General features: G+C 47.0%; 1 protein-coding gene across 4 annotated transcripts in view; it reads right to left on the bottom strand.

Moving 5' to 3' along the window:
* vwa5b1 (von Willebrand factor A domain containing 5B1) overlaps positions 1–23,612 on the bottom strand; it is a 255,866-nt gene that overhangs the window by 136,880 nt on the left and 95,374 nt on the right. For all 4 annotated transcript variants that reach the window (XM_048561543.2, XM_048561545.2, XM_048561546.2 and 1 more), the window contains one exon: positions 23,107–23,231. In XM_048561543.2, the coding sequence (XP_048417500.1) occupies positions 23,107–23,231 (125 nt within the window). The remainder of the gene's footprint in view (positions 1–23,106; positions 23,232–23,612) is intronic.

Below are 23,612 nucleotides of genomic sequence, written 5' to 3'. Positions count from 1 at the left end.
TGCATATCTATGGAAGCTTCTACAGTCAGTTCTTACATTCCCCACAAGCCTTCGCTCATACTCCATTTTCCCTTTCCTAATCAATACCATGGTCCTTCTTTGCTGCATTCTAAACTGCTACCACTCCTCAGGTCTGTTGCTTTTACTGGCCAATTTGTGCTCCTGTTCCTTGGATCTATAACGATCTCTAATTTCGCTTGTAGCTCATGATTTGGCCTCAGTTAACAAGGCAGTATGTTCTTGAGCATGTTCCATCACATTAAAACAAATCTGCACTGTTGGAAAAACATATTCCGAGAGAAACCTATAGAACTGTTCATGGAGCATCAAACAAGTGCAGGAAACAAGGACAAAGTTAATATAAACACAGAATAAACATGAAAATATGCAGAAAGAATACATTTTAATGTTTCTTGCATCAGATATAAGTTAGCTTATCTAGACGTGGAAAGGTGTGAACAGGTTTTAAAACCTCATCACGCCTTAAGTATAGGAGGTCACAGCCAAAACTGAACTGAACAAAGAGGAACATGCCTATGGAGGCTGAGTTTGGCACACATTTATTTGTCTCCACAGCTCAGAGTCAGTGTTTGTGAATTAGGAGGACATTATTGGAATGATGGATCGTAAAGTATAAATCAGGTTATGATGAAATTGTTGAAACATGTTAATTGAAGAGTAGTTGTATCATAGACATAGACATAGAACATTACGGCACAGTACAGGCCCTTCGGCCCTCGATGTTGTGCCAACCTGTTATACCGATCTCAAACCCATCTAACCTACACTATTCCATGTACATCCATACGCTTATCCAATGACGACTTAAATGTACCTAAAGTTGGCGAATCTACTACCGTTGCAGGCAAAGCGTTCCATTCCCTTACTACTCTCTGAGTAAAGAAACTACCTCTGACATCTGTCCTATATCTTTCACCCCTCAATTTAAAGCTATGCCCACTCGTGCTCGCCGTCACCATCCTAGGAATAAGTTCTCCCCATCCACCCTATCTAACCCTCTGATTATTTTATATGTTTCAATTAAGTCACCTCTCAACCTTCTCCTCTGTAATGAAAACAGCCTCAAGTCCCTAAGCCTTTCCTCGTAAGACCTTCCCTCCAAACCAGGGAACATCTTGGTAAATCTCCTCTGCACCCTTTCCAAAGCTTCCACATCCTTCTTATAATGCGGTGACCAGAACTGTACACAATACTCCAAGTGCGGCCGCACCAGAGTTTTGTACAGCTTCACCATAACCTCTTGGTTCCGGAACTTGATTCCTCTATTAATAAAAGCTAAAACACTGTATGACTTCTTAACAGCCCTGTCAACCTGGGTGGCAACTTTCAAGGATCTGTGTACATGGACACCAAGATCTCTCTGCTCATCTACACTACTAAGAATCTTACCATTAGCCCTGCACTTTGCCTTCTGGTTACTCCTACCAAAGTGCATCACCTCACACTTGTCTGTATTAAACTCCATTTGCCACCTCTCAGCCCAGCTCTGCAGCTTATCTATGTCTCTCTGCAACCTACGTCACTATCCACAACTCCACCGACCTTAGTGTCGTCTGCAAATTTACTAACCCATCCTTCTACGCCCTCAACCAGGTCATTTATAAAAATGACAAACAGCAGTGGACCTAACACCGACCCTTGCGGTACACCACTCGTAACTGGTCTCCAGGATGAATATTTCCCATCAAATACCACCCTCTGTCTTCTTTTAGCATGCCAATTTCCGATCCAAACTGCTATATCTCCCACAATTCCATTCCTCCGCATTTTGTACAATAGCCTATTGTGGGGAACCTTATCGAATGCCTTGCTGAAATCCATATACACCACATCAACCGGTTTACTCTCATCTACCTGTTTGGCCACCTTCTCAAAGAACTCAATAAGGTTTGTGAGGCACAACCTTCCCTTCACAAAACTGTGCTGACTATCCCTAATCAATTTATTTTTTTCTAGATGATTATAAATCCTATCCCTTATAACCTTTTCCAACACTTTACCAACAACTGAGGTAAGGCTCACTGGTCTATAATTACCAGGGTTGTCTCTACTCCCCTTCTTGAACAGGGGATCCACATTTGCTATCCACCAGTCATCTGGCACTATTCCTGTAGACAATGACGAGTTAAAGATCAATGCCAAAGGCTTGGCAATCTCCTCCCTGGCTTCCCAGAGGATCCGAGGATAAATCCCATCTGGCCCAGGGGTCTTATCTATCTTCACCCTCTGAAGGATTTCTAATACCTCTTCCTTGTGAACCTCAATCCCACCTAGTCTCGTAGCCTGTATCTCAGTATTCTCCTCGACAACATTGTCGTTTTCTAGAGTGAATACTGTTGAAAAATATTCATTTAGCGCTTCCCCTATCTCATCTGACTCCACACACAACTTACCACTACTGTCCTTGATTGGGCCTCATCTTACTTTCGTCATTCTTTTATTCCTTAAATACCTATAGAAAGCCTTAGGGTTTACCCTGATCCTATCCGCCAACAACTTCTCCTGTCTCCTCCTGGCTCTTCTGAGCTCTCTCTTTAGGTCTTTCCTGGATACCTTGTAGCCCTCAAGTGCCCTAACTGAGCCTTCACATCTCATCCTAACATAAGCCTTCTTCTTCCTCTTGACCAGAGATTCCACCTCCTTCGTAAACCACGGCTCCCGCGCTCTACAGCTTCTTCCCTGCCTGACAAGTACATACTTATCTAGGACACACAGGAACTTTTCCTTTAATAAGCTCCACATATCTAATGTGCCCATCCCCTGCTGTTTCCTTCCCCATTCTAAGCTCCCTAAATCTTACCTAATCTCATCATAATTGACTTTCCCCCAGCTATAACTCTTGCCCAGTGGTATACACCTATCTTTTCCCATCACAGAAGTAAACACAGCAGAATTGTGATCGCTATCACCAAAGTGCTCACCTCCTTCCAAATCTAACACCTGGCTGGGCTCATTACCCAGTACCAAATCTAATGTGGCTTTGCCCCTTGTTGGCCTGTCTTCATACTGTGTCAGGAAACCCTCCTGCACACACTGGACAAAAACTAACCCATCTATAGTACTCGAACTATAGTGTTCCCAGTCAATATTTGGAAAGTAGTACTCGAACTATAGTGTTCCCAGTCAATATTTGGAAAATATCCTGCTAAGAACCCAGACAACACAGCCACAAATGGTGGGGGAAGGTTGAGAAATGCAACAAGAAGTCTGCTTTGGAACACAGGTTCTGGAATAATACAAGTTAGGATACAACACAGACTTTTTGAAGTAATTTAAACACACGACTGAGATATTTTAAAGTAGAATGAAAATGCTAGAAATATTTATGACAGCCACAGAGAAATAAAGTTAATGATTCAGATTTGTGTCTTTTCATCAGAATTTAGATTGCCAGGGATTAAGTATCAATGTAGGTTAATGAGCATGGGTGACACCGAATGATTTTGCCCCCAAGGAACAGTAGTCTAGGTTAAGCTGAGGTTTTGGAAGATGCAATGGTAACCAAGAGATGTTATGAAGTGTGACCTCACACTGTTACCAAAAAGAAGCCTGGGAAGAAGGAAAATCATGAATTTAAAATGGATCTGCAGGAGTATGTAGTTAATAGTGTGGAGGTGGGAAGAGTAGCCATTGCGGTAAATATAAGCAAAGAGATAAGAAAGGTAAGAGTGGAGTGATTATGTGATGTGGCATTTTTAAAGTGGATCCAGGAGGGCTTTTTGTGTCAGTGTGTATAGTCCCGCTAGAGATGGGGCAGTGCTAGCCCTAATCCTGAGGAATGAAACCAGTCAAGTGGCTGAAGTTTCATTTGGTGACTACTTTGTGATATTGACCATAACTCTCTAAGTTTCAAAGTCGTTACAGAAAGGGATAAACAGAACGGGGGTGGCGGGGGGGAGGTTAACTTCAATATCATTAGACAGAATCTGAAATACATAGAATAGAAGCAGTTACTTGCATGTACGTCTACATTTGGAAAATGGGAGTCTTTTAAATGTAGTACAGTGAGAATTTGGGCCAGTGTGTTCCTCTAAGTATGAAGGGCAAGGGCAGAGCACGATGGGGAACTCTCAAGATCAAGGGATATTGTGAGTTAGATAAAATAAAAGAAGGACGCATATTTTAGGTACAGAACATTAAAAGGAGACCCTCCAGGAGTATAGTGAGTGTAGAGGGCTGCTTAAAACATAAATGAGGAGGGTGAAGACAGGCCACAAAATATCTTTTGCAAATAGAGTAAATGAAAACCCCCAAGGCATTTTATAAGTATTTTAGGAAAAAGATGATTACCAGGCGAAGAGTGGGGGCAATTAGAGATAAAGGGTCAATCAGTCTGTGAAGCAAAAGAGTATGGATAAGGTCTTCCATGAATACTTCTTATCTCTGTTTACAAAGGAGAAAGATATTGTAGCCAGGGATATCAGTTGGGATGTTATGCTTCTAGAGCATTTTAAGACTAGAGGGAGAAGGTATTAGATGTTATAGTGAGCTTAAAGGTGCATAAATCTCCAAAGCCTGATTCCAGGCTGCTATGGGAGGCAAGGAAGGAGGTTGCTGAGCCCTGGCAGAGTAGATTAACACTTCACTGGCCAAAGGCGAAATGCCAAATGACTAGAAGATATCTAATGTTGTCACTTTTTCCAAGAAGGGCAGCAGGGATTGGGCAGGTAATTACAGACCATTCAGCCCACCATCAATGATAGGGAAATTATTGGAAAGATTTCTGAAGGACAGGATTACACAGCATTTGGAAAGACAAAGATTGGTCAGGGATAGTGAGCATGGATTTGTTGGAGGGAGATCTGATCTGACTAATTTAATTGAGTATTTTGAAAAGGTGACTAAATGTATTGATGAGGGTAGCGCATTTGATGTGGTTTAATGGACTTTACTACGGCCTTTAACAAGATTCCACGTGAAAGATTGGTGCAAAAGGTAAGAGCATGGGGGATCCAAGACAAATTGGCAAACTTAGTCCTAAAATGACCTTCAAATAGAAGGAAAAGAGTGGTGGTGGAGGGTTATTTATGTAATTGGAAGCCCGTGACCAGTGATGTACCACAGGGATTGGTGCTGACAACCTGGCTGTTTGTTATGTACATTAATGAATGAATGTGAATCCAGAAGACATAATTAAAAAATTGTAAGTGACACAAAAATTGGTGGTGTTGTTGATATTGAGGACGATTCTTCTCAGGCTGTTATTAATTAGCTGGTAAATTGGGCACAGCAATGACAGATGGAATTTAACAGAGATAGGTATGAAGTTATGGATTTGGGAGCTCTATTAAGGGTACGAGATACACAAAGAATGGTAAGTACTGAGGGAGGACTGAGGAACAAAGGGACATTGGTGTACATGTCCATAGATCTCTGAAGGTGTCAGAACAGGCAGACAGTCTGATGAAGAAGGCATACAGGATGCTTGCCTTTATTAGCTGAGGTGGAGAATATAGAAGCAGGGAAGACTTGTTTCAACTTTATAAAAGATTGGTTAGGTCACAGATGGAATACTGTGTACAGTTCTGTTTGCTACACTATTAAAAGGACATGATTGCACTGGAGAGTGTGCAGAGCAGATTCACCTGGATTTTTTCTGGGGGATAGAAAGTCTCAGTTATGAGGACAGCCTGGATAGAGTGGGTTTTTCTATCTTGGATCTGAGGAAGCTGATTTGGGATCTAAGAGAGGTATAAAAAATTATGAGAGGCATGGATAAGGTAGATCATGAGAATCTTTTCCCCATGATAGACATTCCGAAGATCAGATGGCGGAATTTTAAGGTAAGGAATACCTAGTCGAGAGGGAATCTGAGAAAAATATTTTCACCCAGAGAGTAGTAATCGTGCCACATTCAAAAAGCATTTGGACAAGCATTTAAAATGCCAGGCCATAGTAGGCGATGGACCATGTGTAGGTAAATTGGATAAGTGTCATTTTGATGTTTGTTGGTCATAACAGACATGGTGGCTGAAACGCCCATTAAGTTTGATGACCATATGGAGCCAAGAACAGCTAGTCTACTGAGCTGGATGACAGTGAAGTAGTTCTGAAGGACAGTGATGTAGTTGACTGTGTGAAAAGCTAAAGACAGGTTGAGAAGGATGAAAAAATTATGATAACAAAGTGTGCAACTGGATGAACACAGCAGACCAAGCAGCATCTCAGGAGCACAAAAGCTGATGTTTCGGGCCTAGACCCTTCATCAGAGAGGGAGATGGAGAGACGGTTCTGAAATAAATAGGGAGAGAGGGGGAGGCGGACTGAAGATGGATACAGGAGAAGATAGGTGGAGAGGAGAGAATAGGGGGGGAGGTGGGGAGGGGATAGGTCAGTCCGGGGAGGACAGACAGGTCAACGAGATGGGATGAGGGTAGTAGGTAGGAACTGGTGGTGCGGCTTGAGGTTGGAGGAGCGGATAGGTGAGAGGAAGAACAGGTTAGGGAGGCGGGAACAAGCTGGGCTGGTTTGGTGATGCAGTGGGGGGAGGGGACGAGCTGGGCTGGTTTTGGGATGTAGTGGGGGGAGGGGAGATTTTGAAGCTGGTGAAGTCCACATTGATACCATCGGGCTGCAGGGTTCCCAAGCAGAATATGAGTTTCTGTTATTGCAACCTTCGGGTGGCATCACTGTGGCACTGCAGGAGGCCCAGGATGGACAGGTCGTCAAAGGAATGGGAGGGGGAGTTAAAATGGTTTGCGACTGGGAGGTGCAGTTGTTTATTGCGAATCGAGTGGAGATGTTCTGCAAAGCGGTCCCCAAGCCATCGCTTGGTTTCCCCAATGTAGAGGAAGCCACAACAGGTACGGTGGATACAGTATACCACAATGGCAGATGTGCAGGTGAACATCTGCTTAATATAGAAAGTCATCTTGGGGCCTGGGATGGGGGTGAGGGAGGAGGTGTGGGGGCAAGTGTAGCACTTCCTGCGGTTGCAGGGGAAGGTGACAGGTGTGGTGGGATTGGAGGGGAGTGTGGAGAGGTCAAGGGAGTCATGGAGAGAGTGGTCTCTCCGGAAGGCAGACAAGGGTGGGGATGGGAAAATGTCTTGGGTGGTGGGGTCGGATTGTAGATAGTGGAAGTGTCGGAGGATGATGCGTTGTATCCGGAGGTTGGTGGGGTGGTGTGTGAGAACAAGGGGGATCCTCTTTGGGCAGTTGTGGCGGGAGCGGGGTGTGAGTGATGTGTTGCGGGAAATGCGGGAGACGCGGTCAAGGACGTTCTCGACCACTGTGGGGGGAAAGTTGCGGTCCTTGAAGAAAGTGGACATCTGGGATATGCGGGAGTGGAATGCCTCATCCTGGGAGCAGATGCAGCGGAGGCGAAGGAATTGGGAATAGGGGATGGAATTTTTGCAGGAGGGTGGGAGGAGGTGTATTCTAGGTAGCTGTGAGAGTCGGTCGGCTTGAAATGGACATCAGTTTCTGCTGGTTGCCTGAGATGCAGACAAAGAGGTCCAGGAAGGTGAGGGATGTGCTGGAGATGGCCCAGGTGAACTGAAGGTTGGGGTGGAAGGTGTTGGTGAAGTGGATGAACTGTTCGAGCTCCTCTGGGGAGCAAGAGGCGGCGCCGATACAGTCATCAATGTAACGAAGGAAGAGGTGGGGTTTGGGGCCTGTGTAGGTACGGAAGATGGACTGTTCCATGTAACCAACAAAGAGGCAGGCATAGCTTGGGCCCATGCGGGTGCCCATGGCCACCCCCTTTTTCTGCAGGAAGTAGGAGGTTATCTGGACTCCATTTTTTTCCCCTTGGTCCAGGAACACCCCACCTACGTCCTTTGAGATGTTAACATGTTAACATCCCATTGATTTATATACTTCTATAAATTAAAGTCTTTTGTCTGCATTTGATTCCTTTACAGAGACTTTAATTTATAGAAGTAAACTTTTATCTACCTACACATAGAACATAGAACATTACAGCACAGTACAGGCCCTTCGGCCCTCGATGTTGTGCCGACCTGTCATACCGATCTCAAGCCCGTCTAACCTACACTATTCCATGTACATCCATATGCTTATCCAATGACGACTTAAATGTACCTAAAGTTGGCGAATCTACTACCATTGCAGGCAAAGCGTTCCATTCCCTTACTACTCTCCGAGTAAAGAAACTACCTCTGACATCTGTCCTATATCTTTCACCCCTCAATTTAATGCTGTGCCCACTCATGCTTGCCGTCACCAACCTAGGAAAAAGGCTCTCCCTATCCACCCTATCTAACCCTCTGATTATTTTATATGTTTCAATTAAGTCAGCTCTAAACCTTCTTCTCTCTAATGAAAGCAGCCTCAAGTCCCTTAGCCTTTCCTCGTAAGACATTCCCTCCGTACCAGGGAACATCCTAGTAAATCTCCTCTGCACCCTTTCCAAAGCTTCCACATCCTTCTTATAATGCGGTGACCAGAACTGTACACAATACTCCAAGTGCGGCCGCACCAGAGTTTTGTACAGCTTCACCATAACCTCTTGGTTCCGGAACTTGATTCCTCAATTAATAAAAGCTAAAACACTGTATGACTTCTTAACAGCCCTATCAACCTGGGTGGCAACTTTCAAGGATCTGTGTACATGGACACCAAGATCTCTCTGCTCATCTACACTACTAAGAATCTTACCATTAGCCCTGTACTTTGCCTGGATGAACACAGCAGGCCAAGCAGCATCTCAGGAGCACAAAAGCTGACGTTTCGGGCCTAGACCCTGATGAAGGGTCTAGGCCTGAAACGTCAGCTTTTGTGCTCCTGAGATGCTGCTTGGCCTGCTGTGTTCATCCAGCCTCACATTTTATTATCTTGGAATTCTCCAGCATCTGCAGTTCCCATTATCTCTGTACTTTGCCTTCTGGTTACTCCTACCAAAGTGCATCACCTCACACTTGTCTGTATTAAACTCCATTTGCCACCTCTCAGCCCAGCTCTGCAGCTTATCTATGTCTCTCTTCAACCTACAGCATCCTTCGTCACTATCCACAACTCCACCGACCTTAGTGTCGTCTGCAAATTTACTAACCCATCCTTCTACGCCCTCAACCAGGTCATTTATAAAAATGACAAACAGCAGTGGACCTAACACCGACCCTTGCGGTACACCACTCGTAACTGGTCTCCAGGATGAATATTTCCCATCAAATACCACCCTCTGTCTTCTTTTAGCATGCCAATTTCCGATCCAAACTGCTATATCTCCCACAATTCCATTCCTCCGCATTTTGTACAATAGCCTATTGTGGGGAACCTTATCGAATGCCTTGCTGAAATCCATATACACCACATCAACCGGTTTACTCTCATCTACCTGTTTGGTCACCTTCTCAAAGAACTCAATAAAGTTTGTGAGGCACAACCTTCCCTTCACAAAACTGTGCTGACTATCCCTAATCAATTTATTCTTTTCTAGATGATTATAAATCCTATCCCTTATAACCTTTTCCAACACTTTACCAACAACTGAGGTAAGGCTCACTGGTCTATAATTACCAGGATTGTCTCTACTCCCCTTCTTGAACAGGGGATCCACATTTGCTATCCTCCAGTCATCTGGCACTATTCCTGTAGACAATGACGAGTTAAAGATCAATGCCAAAGGCTTGGCAATCTCCTCCCTGGCTTCCCAGAGGATCCGAGGATAAATCCCATCTGGACCAGGGGACTTATCTATCTTCACCCTCTGAAGGATTTCTAATACCTCTTCCTTGTGAACCTCAAGCCCACCTAGTCTCGTAGCTTATATCTCAGTATTCTCCTCGACAACATTGTCATTTTCTAGAGTGAATACTGTTGAAAAATATTCATTTAGCGCTTCCCCTATCTCATCTGACTCCACACACAACTTACCACTACTGTCCTTGATTGGGCCTCATCTTACTTTCGTCATTCTTTTATTCCTTAAATACCTATAGAAAGCCTTAGGATTTACCCTGATCCTATCCGCCAACAACTTCTCATGTCTCCTCCTGGCTCTTCTGAGCTCTCTCTTTAGGTCTTTCCTGGCTACCTCGTAGCCCTCAAGCGCCCTAATTGAGCCTTCACATCTCATCCTAACATAAGCCTTCTTCTTCCTCTTGACCAGAGATTCCACCTCCTTCGTAAACCATGGCTCCCGCGCTCTACAGCTTCTTCCCTGCCTGACAGGTACATACTCATCTAGGACACACAGAAGCTTTTCCTTTAATAAGCTCCACATTTCTAATGTGCCCATCCCCTGCTGTTTCCTTCCCCATTCTATGCTCCCTAAATCTTACCTAATCTCATCATAATTGACTTTCCCCCAGCTATAACTCTTGCCCAGTGGTATACACCTATCCTTTTCCATCACTAAAGTAAACATAGCAGAATTGTGATCGCTATCACCAAAGTGCTCACCTCCTTCCAAATCTAACACCTGGCCGGGCTCATTACCCAGTACCAAATCTAATGTGGCTTTGCCCCTTGTTGGCCTGTCTACATATTGTGTCAGGAAGCCCTCCTGCACACACTGGACAAAAACTGACCCATCTATAGTACTCGAACTATAGTGTTCCCAGTCAATATTTGGAAAGTTGAAATCCCCCATGACAACTTCCCTGTCTCTCTCACTCCTATCGAGAATCATCTTTGCTATCCTTACCTCTACATCTCTGGAACTATTCAGAGGCCTATAGAAAACTCGCAACAGGGTGACCTCTCCTTTCCTGTTTCTAACCTCAGCCCATACTATCTCAGTTGATGAGTCCCCAAACATCCTTACTGAAACTATAATACTGTCCTTGACCAACAATGCCACACCTCCGCCCCTTTTACCATCTTCTCTGTTCTTACTGAAACATCTAAATCCCGGAACCTGCAACAACCATTCCTGTCCCTGCTCCATCCATGTCTCTGAAATGGCCACAACATCGAAGTCCCAGGTACTAACCCATGCTGCAAGTTCACCCACCTTATTCCGGACGCTCCTGGCATTGAAGTAGACACACTTCAAACCAACTTCTTGCTTGCTGGTGCCATCTTGTTTCGCTGAAACTTTATTTCGGACCACCCTAGTCTCAAACTTTTCTATACTCGTACTACAATTTTGGTTGCCATCCCCCTGCTGAATTAGTTTAAACCCACCCGAATAGCCTTAGCAAATTTCCCCCCCAGGATATCGTTACCCCTCTGGTTCAGGTGAAGGCCATCTTGCTTGTAGAGGTCCCACCTACCCCAGAAAGAGCCCCAATTATCCAAGAATCCAAAGCCCTCCCTCCTGCACCATCCCTGTAGCCACATGTTCAACTCCTCTCTCTCCCTATTCCTCACAAATATATTACCTCACTCACTCACCAGTACCGTGTCGGCTCCTGCTCAGTGTACCTCCGCCTATTCACGAGGTAAGCTTTTGAAAGATTCAAAAACAGTGACTCACCGACTTCCCGACAGGCTCCTGCTCCAAGCTCCCGCTTGCACTGCTGCTGCAACCAGAAATGGATGCAGACACTGCCCTGAAGCTTCCTGCCCAGCTAGGAATTCAGTGTAAAGCTTTTGTAACTCCTTTTCTTCTCACACATCGGTATGCAGACACTGTCTTAAGCTTCCTGACTGAATTAAAATTAGAATCAAACTGTTTCAAATCGGGTTAGGTGGGGAAAATTTGTAAAGGTGTGAAACCTCTAAAGCATGTAACTTCTGTCGCTGGCAAAGGGGCCAGGGCACTGACTTTGTTCTGGCCAGACAAACTGGCAACTTGAAATCACAATCTGTCCCAGACAACAACTCGAAATCGCCTCCTGCCATTAGCAGCTACTTCACTCGCAATCAATACTATTTCCTGGTCTTTTATGTTGTGGATGTAATAATTGCTTGGTATCATATTTTTGTCTGTTGTAGTAATTGTTTTATGTATCATTGTTTTATGTAAAATGTAAATTGCGAAATCATTTTATGTATCATGTCTTTTGTGAAGTATAAGAAGTGTGGACTGTCAGCTGCTCGGGGAGAATTACTTGCGAGACTCTGCAATCTGTGCCGGGTTAAGTACAGTGATTCTCCACAGCTTGTACTTGCTTGGTAATAAAAGGATTTGTGTTTTTCTAAACAGGTCAGTGTCTTGTTATTGCAGAAGTCTGTGAGGGTCTCCAAAAACGAACTTGACATTTGGTGCAACGAGCAGGGTTCCAACATGTACAGCAGTCTCACGTGGAGGGCTGAATAAGTGATCGTTCGAGTGTCGGTGGAGTGAGATGGACGGGCCCGCAAGGAATGTTTCACCTTGGTGTCTCTCACTAATCTGCTACCCGTGCGACCCCTCGTCCCTGCGTGACTCTGTACTGATAGAACCCGAGACAACCCACGGTCTTGAACACTGCTAAATCCTAACGCCTGGAGGTTCGAGTCCCCAGGTGAGTAAAGAAATCCAGGGGGTTCGAGTCCCCTGGTGGCCGGGGTTAGAGTCCCTAGATCAGATAACTGGTAATTTTTAAAATCCGGGTGGATAGATTTCCCCCGGTGACCGGGGGTGAAACACTGTGTCGGGCAATAGGGAAAAGGGAGGGGTGTTAGTGCAAGACCTAGGTACAGTGTAGTTACAGTGTCTGTCTGTTTCAACAACCGCGCCTTAGATCGGTTGTTAAGAGGGGAAATCCCCCACGTGAAGGTCAGGAACCTGAAGTGGGTGTTGACACTAAGGACACTGCAGTAGTGTATAGGGATAGTAAAAAGTGAAAGCGCTAATAAAAAAAAACAGCAAAGGAAAAAATGGGACAAACACTGGATAAATCGGGTGTCGGCACTCCTTTACATCGATTATGCCGGAATAATCCCGAAACTGAAGTACAGTACAGACGTCTGTCAGCATGCTTAAACCAAAAATTTGGAAATGAGAATTGGCCATTGGGGGGGAACGCGGGATATAGATCTATGCACTAAAGCAGAAGAGGCACTGGAAAGGGTTAATGTCATTCTGGAGATAGAGAGCTGAGGAGCTGACTGAAAAATCAAAACTGGCCAGTTGGGTGGATAATGCTACGTAGGAGAGGGATCAGTGCCTGTGATAACGAGGGGAAACCAAAAACTTGGGGAGTTTTAAAACGGCAGTGTGAGGATCATGAGACGAATGAAAGGGAAAGAGTTAAACAAGAAAGGCAGGAGAGAGAACACCGAGACAAAGAACGGGGGCTAGAGCGGCAGGCCGCGTTGACAGAAAACAAAAAATCGGAGGTGCCTCCTGACATATCTGGTGTGCCGATGTTGATCCAAATTAATGACACAGATGAGCAAGACCGAGGAGGACTGGGGAAGGCATCCCCCTGCCTCATCGGGACAGCTACCCCCTCCAGAACCCTACCCGTCCTTGGCCAATCTACATCTGCGGGCAGCCCAACATTGCCATCAGTCCCAGCAACCGCCACTGTACGCTGACCAAACTAAACCTCCCATAGAATCTCCAAGCCCTTCAGTAGGCAGCCCACATGGATCCCCTGACAAACCCACGGCTTGTACAGACCCTACCTCCTGTCATACCAGATCTAAAGCAAAACAGGGAAACAGGAAACAGGATGCAGGCCAGACGGTCAGTGAGCAAAAGGAGGGACGACAGGATCCTTTTAAAACCCATGAGAAGCCCGGGAAGATATAAGTCCCGGATGCAGCCTACTTGACCCTCTAACACCTGTTTACTGTTTCCTAGCGACTCCACAAGTAACGAAGGATATGATAGTCCCGACACACAGGCAGAGGATAGTGAATTTGAGGGCAGGGTTTGGGAGAGACCCCCGGGTAACCAGTCCCAAAAGAAGGAACCCCCATAAGAAAAATCACTGGCAATTCCCTAATCGCACGGTCCCTCACCCGAACCCAACACAAGGGGGTCAAAATACAATGCAAGTCTATACCCCTTGGAAGCCACAAGAGATGTGCTTAATTATGTCAAGGGCCCCTGATTGTAAAACTAACCCAGAAGATTTTATAGATTACATGCTGGGCACTATTCAAATATATCAGTCCAACCCCCCAAGACCTCTTTAGCCTGTGCTCCATGGCTCTTACCCCCAGTGAGCGTACTAAGTGGAAAGGCCACCTAGGGTACCCAGCTCCCCAAGACCGGGATGCCTTCACGGATCTTGTGGCAGAAGGTCTTCGGCTGCAAACCATTAAAGATGCGCTCAGGTGAACCTTACAACAGCCGGTAGATGTTACCAAGGTACTGGAGTGCACACCCAAATGTGGGGAGGGCGGCCCTGATTTCTGGGATCGTTTTTGCTCTACTTATGCCCTGTATTCTGGCGATGCTGCCTACATTGCAGGGAATCCCTCACCACAGTTCAATGCTCTTTTGCTGCAGTGTGTACCTGAGGCTGTGGCGGCAGCTATTCGCACTAATAACATGGATTGGCCAGATAATGCTCGTCCCCAGATAACAAGAGCCTTAACTTATTACAGGAACACTGTGAAGGAATCCAAACCAACCAAGATCAAATATGACATGGTGCAGCGTCCCCCTCATCAACCTAGGCCCAACCACCCAGCACCCCTACCTTCAGACTTTGCAAGAGCATATCAAATGGAACCCTGCAACCATGTTCCTAGCCGGACTGACAGTTACGATCACGGTTATGCAACCCGTCCACAGGGTACTACTGACCCTCAAAACAGAGTGCAATATGCACTCAGACCCCCGTTCCTCAGGCCCGGTGCCAGGACGCCCCGGTCTGTCCCGGGATGTTTTAACTGTGGCAGCCGGGATCACTGGGGGAGATATTGCCCACAGAATCAAACACGACAGAGACCCCAGGGAAGGAGGCAACCCTTTTCCAATAATAATCCTTTTTCGGCCTGACTATCTTCATCCCGTAATTTGCCCATTTTAACTAAAGATCCTGAAGGTGAAATGATTATTAACATAACTGCACAGGATGCATCAATTCCCTTTATGATTGATATTGGGGCCACGACATCTACGCTGGATGCTTCATGTATACAGCAATGTGGGTTTAAGCTCTTGCCCGCAGCAGTAAGCCTTAGACGGCTTTCTGGACAAGAAGACACCTACTCCTTAACAGAACCACTGACAGTCCAATTTGGCCCTCAAACCTGCGTTATTCAATTTGCCCAGACTCTCCATTTGGGAGTTAACTTAGCGGGGAGGGATTTGTTGTGCCTTCTTAGGGTTTACCTACAACTCGCTCTTGCACAGGAGTTGTAACAACTCACTCAGTAGGGGGCCATGTTCCTCACTATTGTCTGTGAACAACAGGATGTCATCCACGTACTGTACAAGCCTGTGTGGCTCACTGAAATCTTTTAAACAGTCTACCATACACTGGTGGAGAATGCTGGGGCTACAATGGAAACCCTGTGGCAGACAACTCCACGTGTACTGTTGTCCTTTAAAAGTAAATGCGAATTTGTACTGGTCCTACCGAACCGGGATAGACCAGAAACCATTCGAGATATCCAGCACTGTGAAATTCCACACCCCCCTCCCCGCTTTAAGGCAGGAGAGCGCCTTTCCATCAATGGCGCACGCCACTGTTTTGAAATTCACAACCACTTCTCCAGGTAATGGATCCCTCTTGAAACTTGCAGTTTCTCCCACAGCTGTGGCTCCGCTGGGTCCCAGGGCCCACCTGCAACAGTAATTCTTTTTTTCCCCAAGATTTCTGATTTTTGTGTATGGTAAATTTGGTTAATTTTTTTAGCATATATAAATTCAACTCTTGCTTGGTAATTTTTTAAACGAACTGGAGTTTTCTTCCCGTCCTGCCACTCTCTCTCTAAGTTCAGGACATCATTGCAATGTTAGTGCCCATACTGCCTCCCTGGTTCAGTCTGGTAAATGGGATATGGTGACACTGTGCAAATGAGACATGACACTGAGCAGAGATTCCTCCTGTGCACTCACCCTGTTGCCCTTCCTCCTGACTGACAGCAATCATCATGCGGAGTGGGTATTGAAGCTGCCCGACCCTGTGTGGTACTACATCACTTACACACACGCACAGACATCATACTGAAACTGACAGGTTTACAATAGGCCCTTTAAACTTGAATTATAACAACCAGTTGCCTACTACTCCACTCGCCTGGACACTGTAGCTCAGGGATGACCCCCCTTGTTCCCAGATTCTCCCTGCGATTTGTTCCTTATCTCTTCCTGCTCCACTATTAACCCAGCCACATTTCTGAGTGAACCCCCACATGGCTGCCTGCTGAGGAACCAATTTCTAACCTCTCCCCGCCCAGCCCTAACTGATGCCCCACTCCCTTCTCCGGACCTAGTATGGATTTTTAATGTCCTCAGGTACACCCATCCAGGATTCCCTGTCTTTTGAAAACCTCCAGGCAATCCTCCTCCCTAAACAGTTTCACACTTAAAACTAAACAATTGGCTATCTCAAACGCGCTGCCCATGCCTCTGTTGATTCTATAGTTACTCGGGGCAATGCTCGGGCTGATCTGGCTGCTAAACAGGCTGCTGCAGACCAAATTTTTATTATACCCTCTATGAACAAGCAGGCGGTAAATTGCACGCCTTCAGACAAGATGGGCATGCCAGATATGGTCACTGTTCGGCACTTACGGGGGGACACCCCTGCTTCTGAAAAGAATATTTGGAAGGTGCATGGATGTTTGCATTCTGCGTCCTCAGGCCTTTGGGTTACCCCAGTCGGCCAGGTGTGTGTACCTGATACTTTATTACCTAGGCTTATTGACTGTCTGCATTCTGACACCCACCTTGGCAAGGAGGGAATGAGTGGCATTATGCTCCATACCTGGTGGCACGCCAGACTGACTGAGGCAGCCCAGTCTCGTATAGCATCTTGTCTCACATGCCAGCAAAACAATGTGGGTCAGGGGGTGAGATACCCACCAAGAAAAACACCCTTGCCAGGTGGACCGTTTGAATGCATTCAGCTAGATTTTATTGAATTACCGTGCGTAAACTGTTATAAATATTGTCTTGTCATTGTAGATGTATTCAGTAGGTGGATAGAGGCTTTCCCAATGACAAACAACAAAGCCTCAACAATAGTAAAACTGTTATTAACCAAAATAATACCAAGGTTTGGAGTACTGTGACAAATTAGTTCGGAAAACGGCCCTCACTTTGTAGGGAAAATTAATAAGGAACATCCAATAACAATTCCACTGTGCCTACCACCCTCAGGCAGCAGGGATAGTGGAGAGAGCTAACGGAACATTTAAAACTAAACTAACCAAGTTGACATCAGAAACCGGCCTTAATTGGTTAAAGGTTTTGCCACTAGCCTTGTATCACATGCGAATAACACCCCACTCTACTACTGGGCTCTCAGCAGTGGAAATAGTCTATGGCCGACCCAGCAGAACAACATGAGATGCCAATACCAGCCCACCCACCCAAACTGACCTAAAGGTGATGGGAGAAGAAATGCAAAGATATTTCCGACAACTAACATCATCTTGAAAGTTTCTCCATTCGCAGGTGAAGTGCGCCTTCGGACCACCTCCGCAGACAAGACCTCGAGATTCAGGATCGATCTTTGTGGCCGCAGATTGGAGATTTTGTACTTGTCCGGGACTGGGATCGCCCCCAGCTTGCACCAAGGTGGAAAGGACTGTACCAAGTGCTTCTTTAGACTCTGACAGCTCTTAAAGTTAAAAGGACAGAATCGCTGGATCCACTTAAGTCACTGTAAACGATGGATTTCCTCATCGGCGTGCAGTTAACCATTGGACTGAGTGTTATTCTGCCCGTGCATGGCCAGCAGGACAATTTGTTTTATAAAACACACATCCGGCTGCACGGGAATCGGACAGCATGTTACCCACTAGCACGGTCCATAGAAGCATCATTTGTGGTGACACTTGCCTGGAACCCTAGTCAGCTTTATGAAATAGAGTATTCCGGTAAGCCTTGCCAAGGAGAGGGGGGGATCTTGGACGAGGGGTGTGCAGGGTACATGTGTGAAACTGGTAGTTAGTGGCCTCTCTGATTGTGGGGACACTAGACCTGGGCATGGGAAGGAAGGGGCTAACTGTACAAATCCCAACATCTATCCATTTTGCTTTAATGGAACTGGGACTTCTTGCGTGCCTGCTCTAGTTACTAATCACCCCCAAAATGTTTCCTGGCCCCATCGGTGCGTAAAGAGAAATTGTTCCCCTAGAGGTGGATTGTTGAACTGCCCCTGCTTGAAATCTAAGCCCATAACTGTGACCCCGGGCATATAGAGGACTTGTGGGGATGGCAATGGCACTCATGTGAAAACAGACTATGGGTCATTTCCATTTAACTCCGTAAACTTCCATCCACATAAGAGTCAGTCCTCCTGGCATAGCTATCAAGAATACGTGAGTCTGTTACCCGCTACCGGGCAAAAAAGGGATTAGTTTTCCTCCTTAATGGGACCTTCCCAACTGCCACTCCAAGCCTGCCGGTGCTGTTTGCTGTTGGGACCATTGGGCCCCTCACGGTCCCTTATACCCAACAAGCACAAATTCAACGGCAAATTGTCACACGCTTCCTGAGCCGGGAGTTTTGCGCTGCATGGCAGAACCCAGTTGCCCTGGGCTCTTCCTTAGGATATGGCTTCCTGGGAACTGTCGGCTTGGGAGGCTCCCCTGGGGTGGTGGCCAGAAAAAAATCGGAATTACCTTATACGTGGACTCACTGCCCTGGGAAACAGCACAATGACGGCATTGGAGGCAGTCAACCAAGAATTAGCCGAACTTCGGCTCTATGCTCAGCAAACCCGGTATGCAGTAGGCTATCAGCTGGCTCAGCAAGGAGGAGTTTGCACTATTATCGGGGACAAGTGCATTAGCCACGTCACCAACGAGCCCTATAACATTACGCAGGCTATCCAAGCCATACAGGGGCAGCTGGAACAGCACAGTGAGGGACCCCGGCCTGGACAGGGTTTGTTGGGATGGCTTATGGGCGGCTCTTGGAGCTCATATTTGCTGCATGGGTCAGTTGCTCTCGTGGTTGTCATAGCTACCTGCTGTACATTTATGGCATGCCTGAACCCTTGCTGCAGATTTGTGTTTGACAGGCTGGCAGCTCCCTTCTCGGCCCCGTTATAGGTTATCATGAAATGATAAAAGGACGGAATGAGATGTTAATGTGATAACATCTCATTGATTTATATACTTCTATAAATTAAAGTCTTTTATCTGCATTTGATTCCTATACAGAGACTTTAATTTATAGAAGTAAACTCTTACCTACTTACACATAGGTATGCAGGCACTGCCCTGAAGCTTCCTGCCCAGCGAGGAATTCAGTGGAAAGCTTTTGTAACTCCTTTTCTTCTCACACATCAGTATGCAGGCACTGTCTTAAGCTTCCTGACTGACTCCAACAGCTACCTAGAATACACCTCCTCCCACCCACCCTCCTGCAAAAATTCCATCCCCTATTCCCAATTCCTCCGCCTCCGCCGCATCTGCTCCCACGATAAGACATTCCACTCCCGCACATCCCAGATGTCCAAGTTCTTTAAGGACCGCAACTTTCCCCCCACAGTGATCGAGAACGCCCTTGACCGCGTCTCCCGTATTTCCCGCAACACATCCCTCACACCCCGCCCCTGCCACAACCGCCCTAAGAGGATCCCCCTCGTTCTCACACACCACCCTACCAACCTCCGGATACAACGCATCATCCTCCGAAACTTCCGCCATTTACAATCCGACCCCACCACCCAAGACATTTTTCCATCCCCTCCCCTGTCCGCTTTCCGGAGAGACTACTCTCTCCGTGACTCCCTTGTTCGCTCCACACTGCTCTCCAACCCCACCACACATGGCACCTTCCCCTGCAACCGCAGGAAATGCTACACTTGTCCCCACACCTCCTCCCTCACCCCTATCGCAGGCCCTAAGATGACATTCCACATTAAGCAGAGGTTCACCTGCACATCTGCCAATGTGGTATACTGCATCCATTGTATCCGGTGCGGCTTCCTCTACATTGGGGAAACCAAGCGGAGGCTTGGAGACCGCTTTGCAGAACACCTCCGCTCAGTTCGCAACAAACAACTGCACCTCCCAGTCGCAAACCATTTCCACTCCCCCTCCCATTCTCTAGATGACATGTCCATCATGGGCCTCCTGCACTGCCACAATGATGCCACCCGAAGGTTGCAGGAACAGCAACTCATATTCCGCCTGGGAACCCTGCAGCCATATGGTATCAATGTGGACTTCACCAGTTTCAAAATCTCCCCTTCCCCTACTGCATCCCTAAACCAGCCTAGTTCGTCCCCTCCCCCCACTGCACCACACAACCAGCCCAGCTCTTTCCCCCCCACCCACTGCATCCCAAAACCAGTCCAACCTGTCTCTGCCTCCCTAACTGGTTCTTCCTCTCACCCATCCCTTCCTCCCACACCAAGCCGCACCCCCAGCTACCTACTAACCTCATCCCACCTCCTTGACCTGTCCGTCTTCCCTGGACTGACCTATGCCCTCCCTACCTCCCCACCTATACTCTCTCCACCTATCTTCTTTACTCTCCATCTTCGGTCCGCCTCCCCCTCTCTCCCTATTTATTCCAACTCCCTCTCCCCATCCCCCTCTCTGATGAAGGGTCTAGGCCCGAAATGTCAGCTTTTGTGCTCCTGAGATGCTGCTTGGCCTGCTGTGTTCATCCAGCCTCACATTTTATTATCTTGTTTCAAATAGGGTTAGGTGGGAAAATTTGTAAAGGTGTGAAACCTCTAAAGCATGTAACTTCTGTTGCTGGCAAAGGGGCCAGGGCACTGACTTTGTTCTGGCCAGACAAACTGGCAACTTGAAATCACAATCTGTCCCAGACAACAACTCGAAATCGCCTCCTGCCATTAGCAGCTACTTCACTAGCAATCGATACCATATCCTGGTCTTTTATGTTGTGGATGTAATAATTGCTTGGTATCATGTTTTTGTCTGTTGTAGTAATTGTTTTATGTATCATTGTTTTATGTAAAATGTAAATTGCGAAATCGTTTTATGTATCATGTCTTTTGTAAAGTATAAGAAGCATGGACTGTCTGCTGCTCGGGGAGAATTACTTGTGAGACTCTGCACTCTGTGCTGGGTTAAGTACAGTGATTCTCCACAGCTTGTACTTGCTTGGTAATAAAAGGATTTGTGTTTTTCTAAACAGGTCAGTGTCTTGTTATTGCAGCAAGTCCGTGAGGGTCTCCGAAAATGAACTTGACACCTTGACCCCACCCACGCCCTCCACCTCCTCCAGAATTTCCAATTCCCTGGCCCCCAGCACCTCACTTTCACCATGGACGTCCAGTCCCTGTACACCTGCATTTCTCATGCAGATGGCCTCAAGGCCTTCCACTTCTTCCTGTCCTGCACGCCCGACCAGTCCCCCTCCACCGACACCCTCATCCGCCTAGCCGAACTCGTCCTCATCCTCAACAACCTCTCTTTCGATTCCTCCCACTTCCTACGGACAAAGGTGGTAGCCATGGGTACGCGCATGGGCCCAAGCTATGCCTGCCTCTTTGTAGGTTGCGTGAAACAGTCCCTCTTCCGCACCTACACAGGCCCCAAACCCCACCTCTGCCTTCGTTACACTGATGACTGTATCGGCGCCGCCTCTTGCTCCCCAGAGGTGCTCGAACAGTTCATCCGCTTCACCAACACCTTCCACCCCAACCTCAAGTTCACCTGGGCCATCTCCAACACATCCCTCACCTTTCTGGACCTCTTTGTCTGCATCTCAGGCAACCAGCTTGTAAACGATGTCCATTTCAAGCCCACCGACTCCCACAGCTACCTAGAATACACCTCCTCCCACCCACCCTCCTGCAAAAATTCCATCCCCTATTCCCAATCCCTTCGCCTCCGCTGCATCTGCTCCCAGGATGAGACATTCCACTCCTGCACATCCCAGATGTCCATGTTCTTCAAGGACCGCAACATCCTCCCCCGCTGTGGTCGAGAACGCCCCTGGCCGTGTCTCCCGCATTTTGCGCAACACATCCTTCACACCCCGCCCCTGCAATAACCGCCCCAAGAGGAACCCCCTCGTTCTCACATACCACCCCACCAACCTCCGGATACAACGCATCATCTTCCGGCACTTCCGCCATCTACAATCTGACCCCACCACCCAAGGCATGTTTCCATCCCCACCCTTGTCTGCCTTCCAGAGAGACCACTCTCTCCATGACTCCCTTGACCTCTCCACACTCCCCTCCAATCCCACCACACCCAGCACCTTCCCCTGCAACCACAGGAAGTGCTACACTTGCCCCCACATCTCCTCCCTCACCCCCATCCCAGGCCCCAAGATGACTTTCCATATTAAACAGATGTTCACCTGCACATCTGCCAATGTGGTCTATTGTATCTACTGTACCCAGTGTGGCTTCCTCTACATTGGGGAAACCAAGCGGAGGCTTGGGCTCTGCTTTGCAGAACACCTTCACTCGGTTCGCAATAAACAACTGCACCTCCCAGTCACGAACCACTTTAACTCCCCCTCCCATTCCTTAGATGACATGTCCATCCTGGGCCTCCTGCAGTGCCACAATGATGCCACCCGAAGGTTGCAGGAACAGCAACTCATATTCCGCTTGGGAACCCTGCAGCCCAATGGTATCAATGTGGACTTCACAAGCTTCAAAATCTCCCCTTCCCCCACTGCATCCCAAAACTAGCCCAGCTCGTCCCCGCCTCCCTAACCTGTTCTTCCTCTCACCTATCCCCTCCTCCCGCTTCAAGCCGCACCTCCATTTCCTACCTACTAACCTCATCCTGCCTCGTTGACCTGTCTGTCCTCCCCGGACTGACCTATCCCCTCCCCACCTATACTCTCCTCTCTGCCTATCTTCTCCTGTATCCATCTTCGGTCCGCCTCCACCCCCCTCTCCCTATTTATTTCAGAACCGTCTCCCCATCCCTTTCTCTATTGAAGGGCCTAGGCCCAAAACATCAGCTTTTGTGTTCCTGAGATGCTGCATGGCGTGCTGTGTTCATCCAGCTTCATACTTTGTTATCTTGGATTCTCCAGCATCTGAGGTTCCCATTATCTCTGAGAAAATTATGAATTTGTTTGGGGAGGAGATGGTCTCAGATCGCAGATTAAGAACTAAAGACATTCTGTAGCTTTGTTGCATGACCAGAAATAAATCATTACCTTCTTTTCTGAACTAGGGTCCTTCCTGGTTCCTTTAATGAAATCATTCCTTCCTTTTAGGAATTGCTCATATTCAGCAGGTGTCATGTCTCCACTTTCTATTAAGATATGTGGCATATGAGGTTCTGAGAAAAATAAGCACAGCATTTTATCAGACAAACAATTATTAAAGTCAAAACTGCTGGAGAAAACCAAGAAGTCTGACAACAGCTATAGGCAGAACTAGAGTTAATGGCGGGAATCTTCCTTAGCTGTGAATGATAAGGGTTATCATGAGAAATTTGAGAAAATCAGGTGAAGTGTTGAATAGGACCCTTCTCGACATTGAGACTGAGAGGTCATATTTTCCAAACAAATCCCAGAAATCAATATAGCACGTGGAACAGTACAACACAGGACCAGGTCTTTCAGCCCACTTGTGCTGACCATGTTACCATTCTAAAGTAATCCCCTCCATCTGCACATGTTCCACATTATCCGCTGTTCATGTCTACCTAAATGCCTCC

The sequence above is a fragment of the Stegostoma tigrinum genome, chromosome 28 (genome assembly GCF_030684315.1).
Source record: "Stegostoma tigrinum isolate sSteTig4 chromosome 28, sSteTig4.hap1, whole genome shotgun sequence".
NCBI classification, from domain to species: Eukaryota; Metazoa; Chordata; class Chondrichthyes; order Orectolobiformes; family Stegostomatidae; genus Stegostoma; species Stegostoma tigrinum.
The sequence above is the reverse complement of the archived record's forward strand: the minus strand, read 5'-3'. Positions and strand labels throughout refer to the sequence as shown.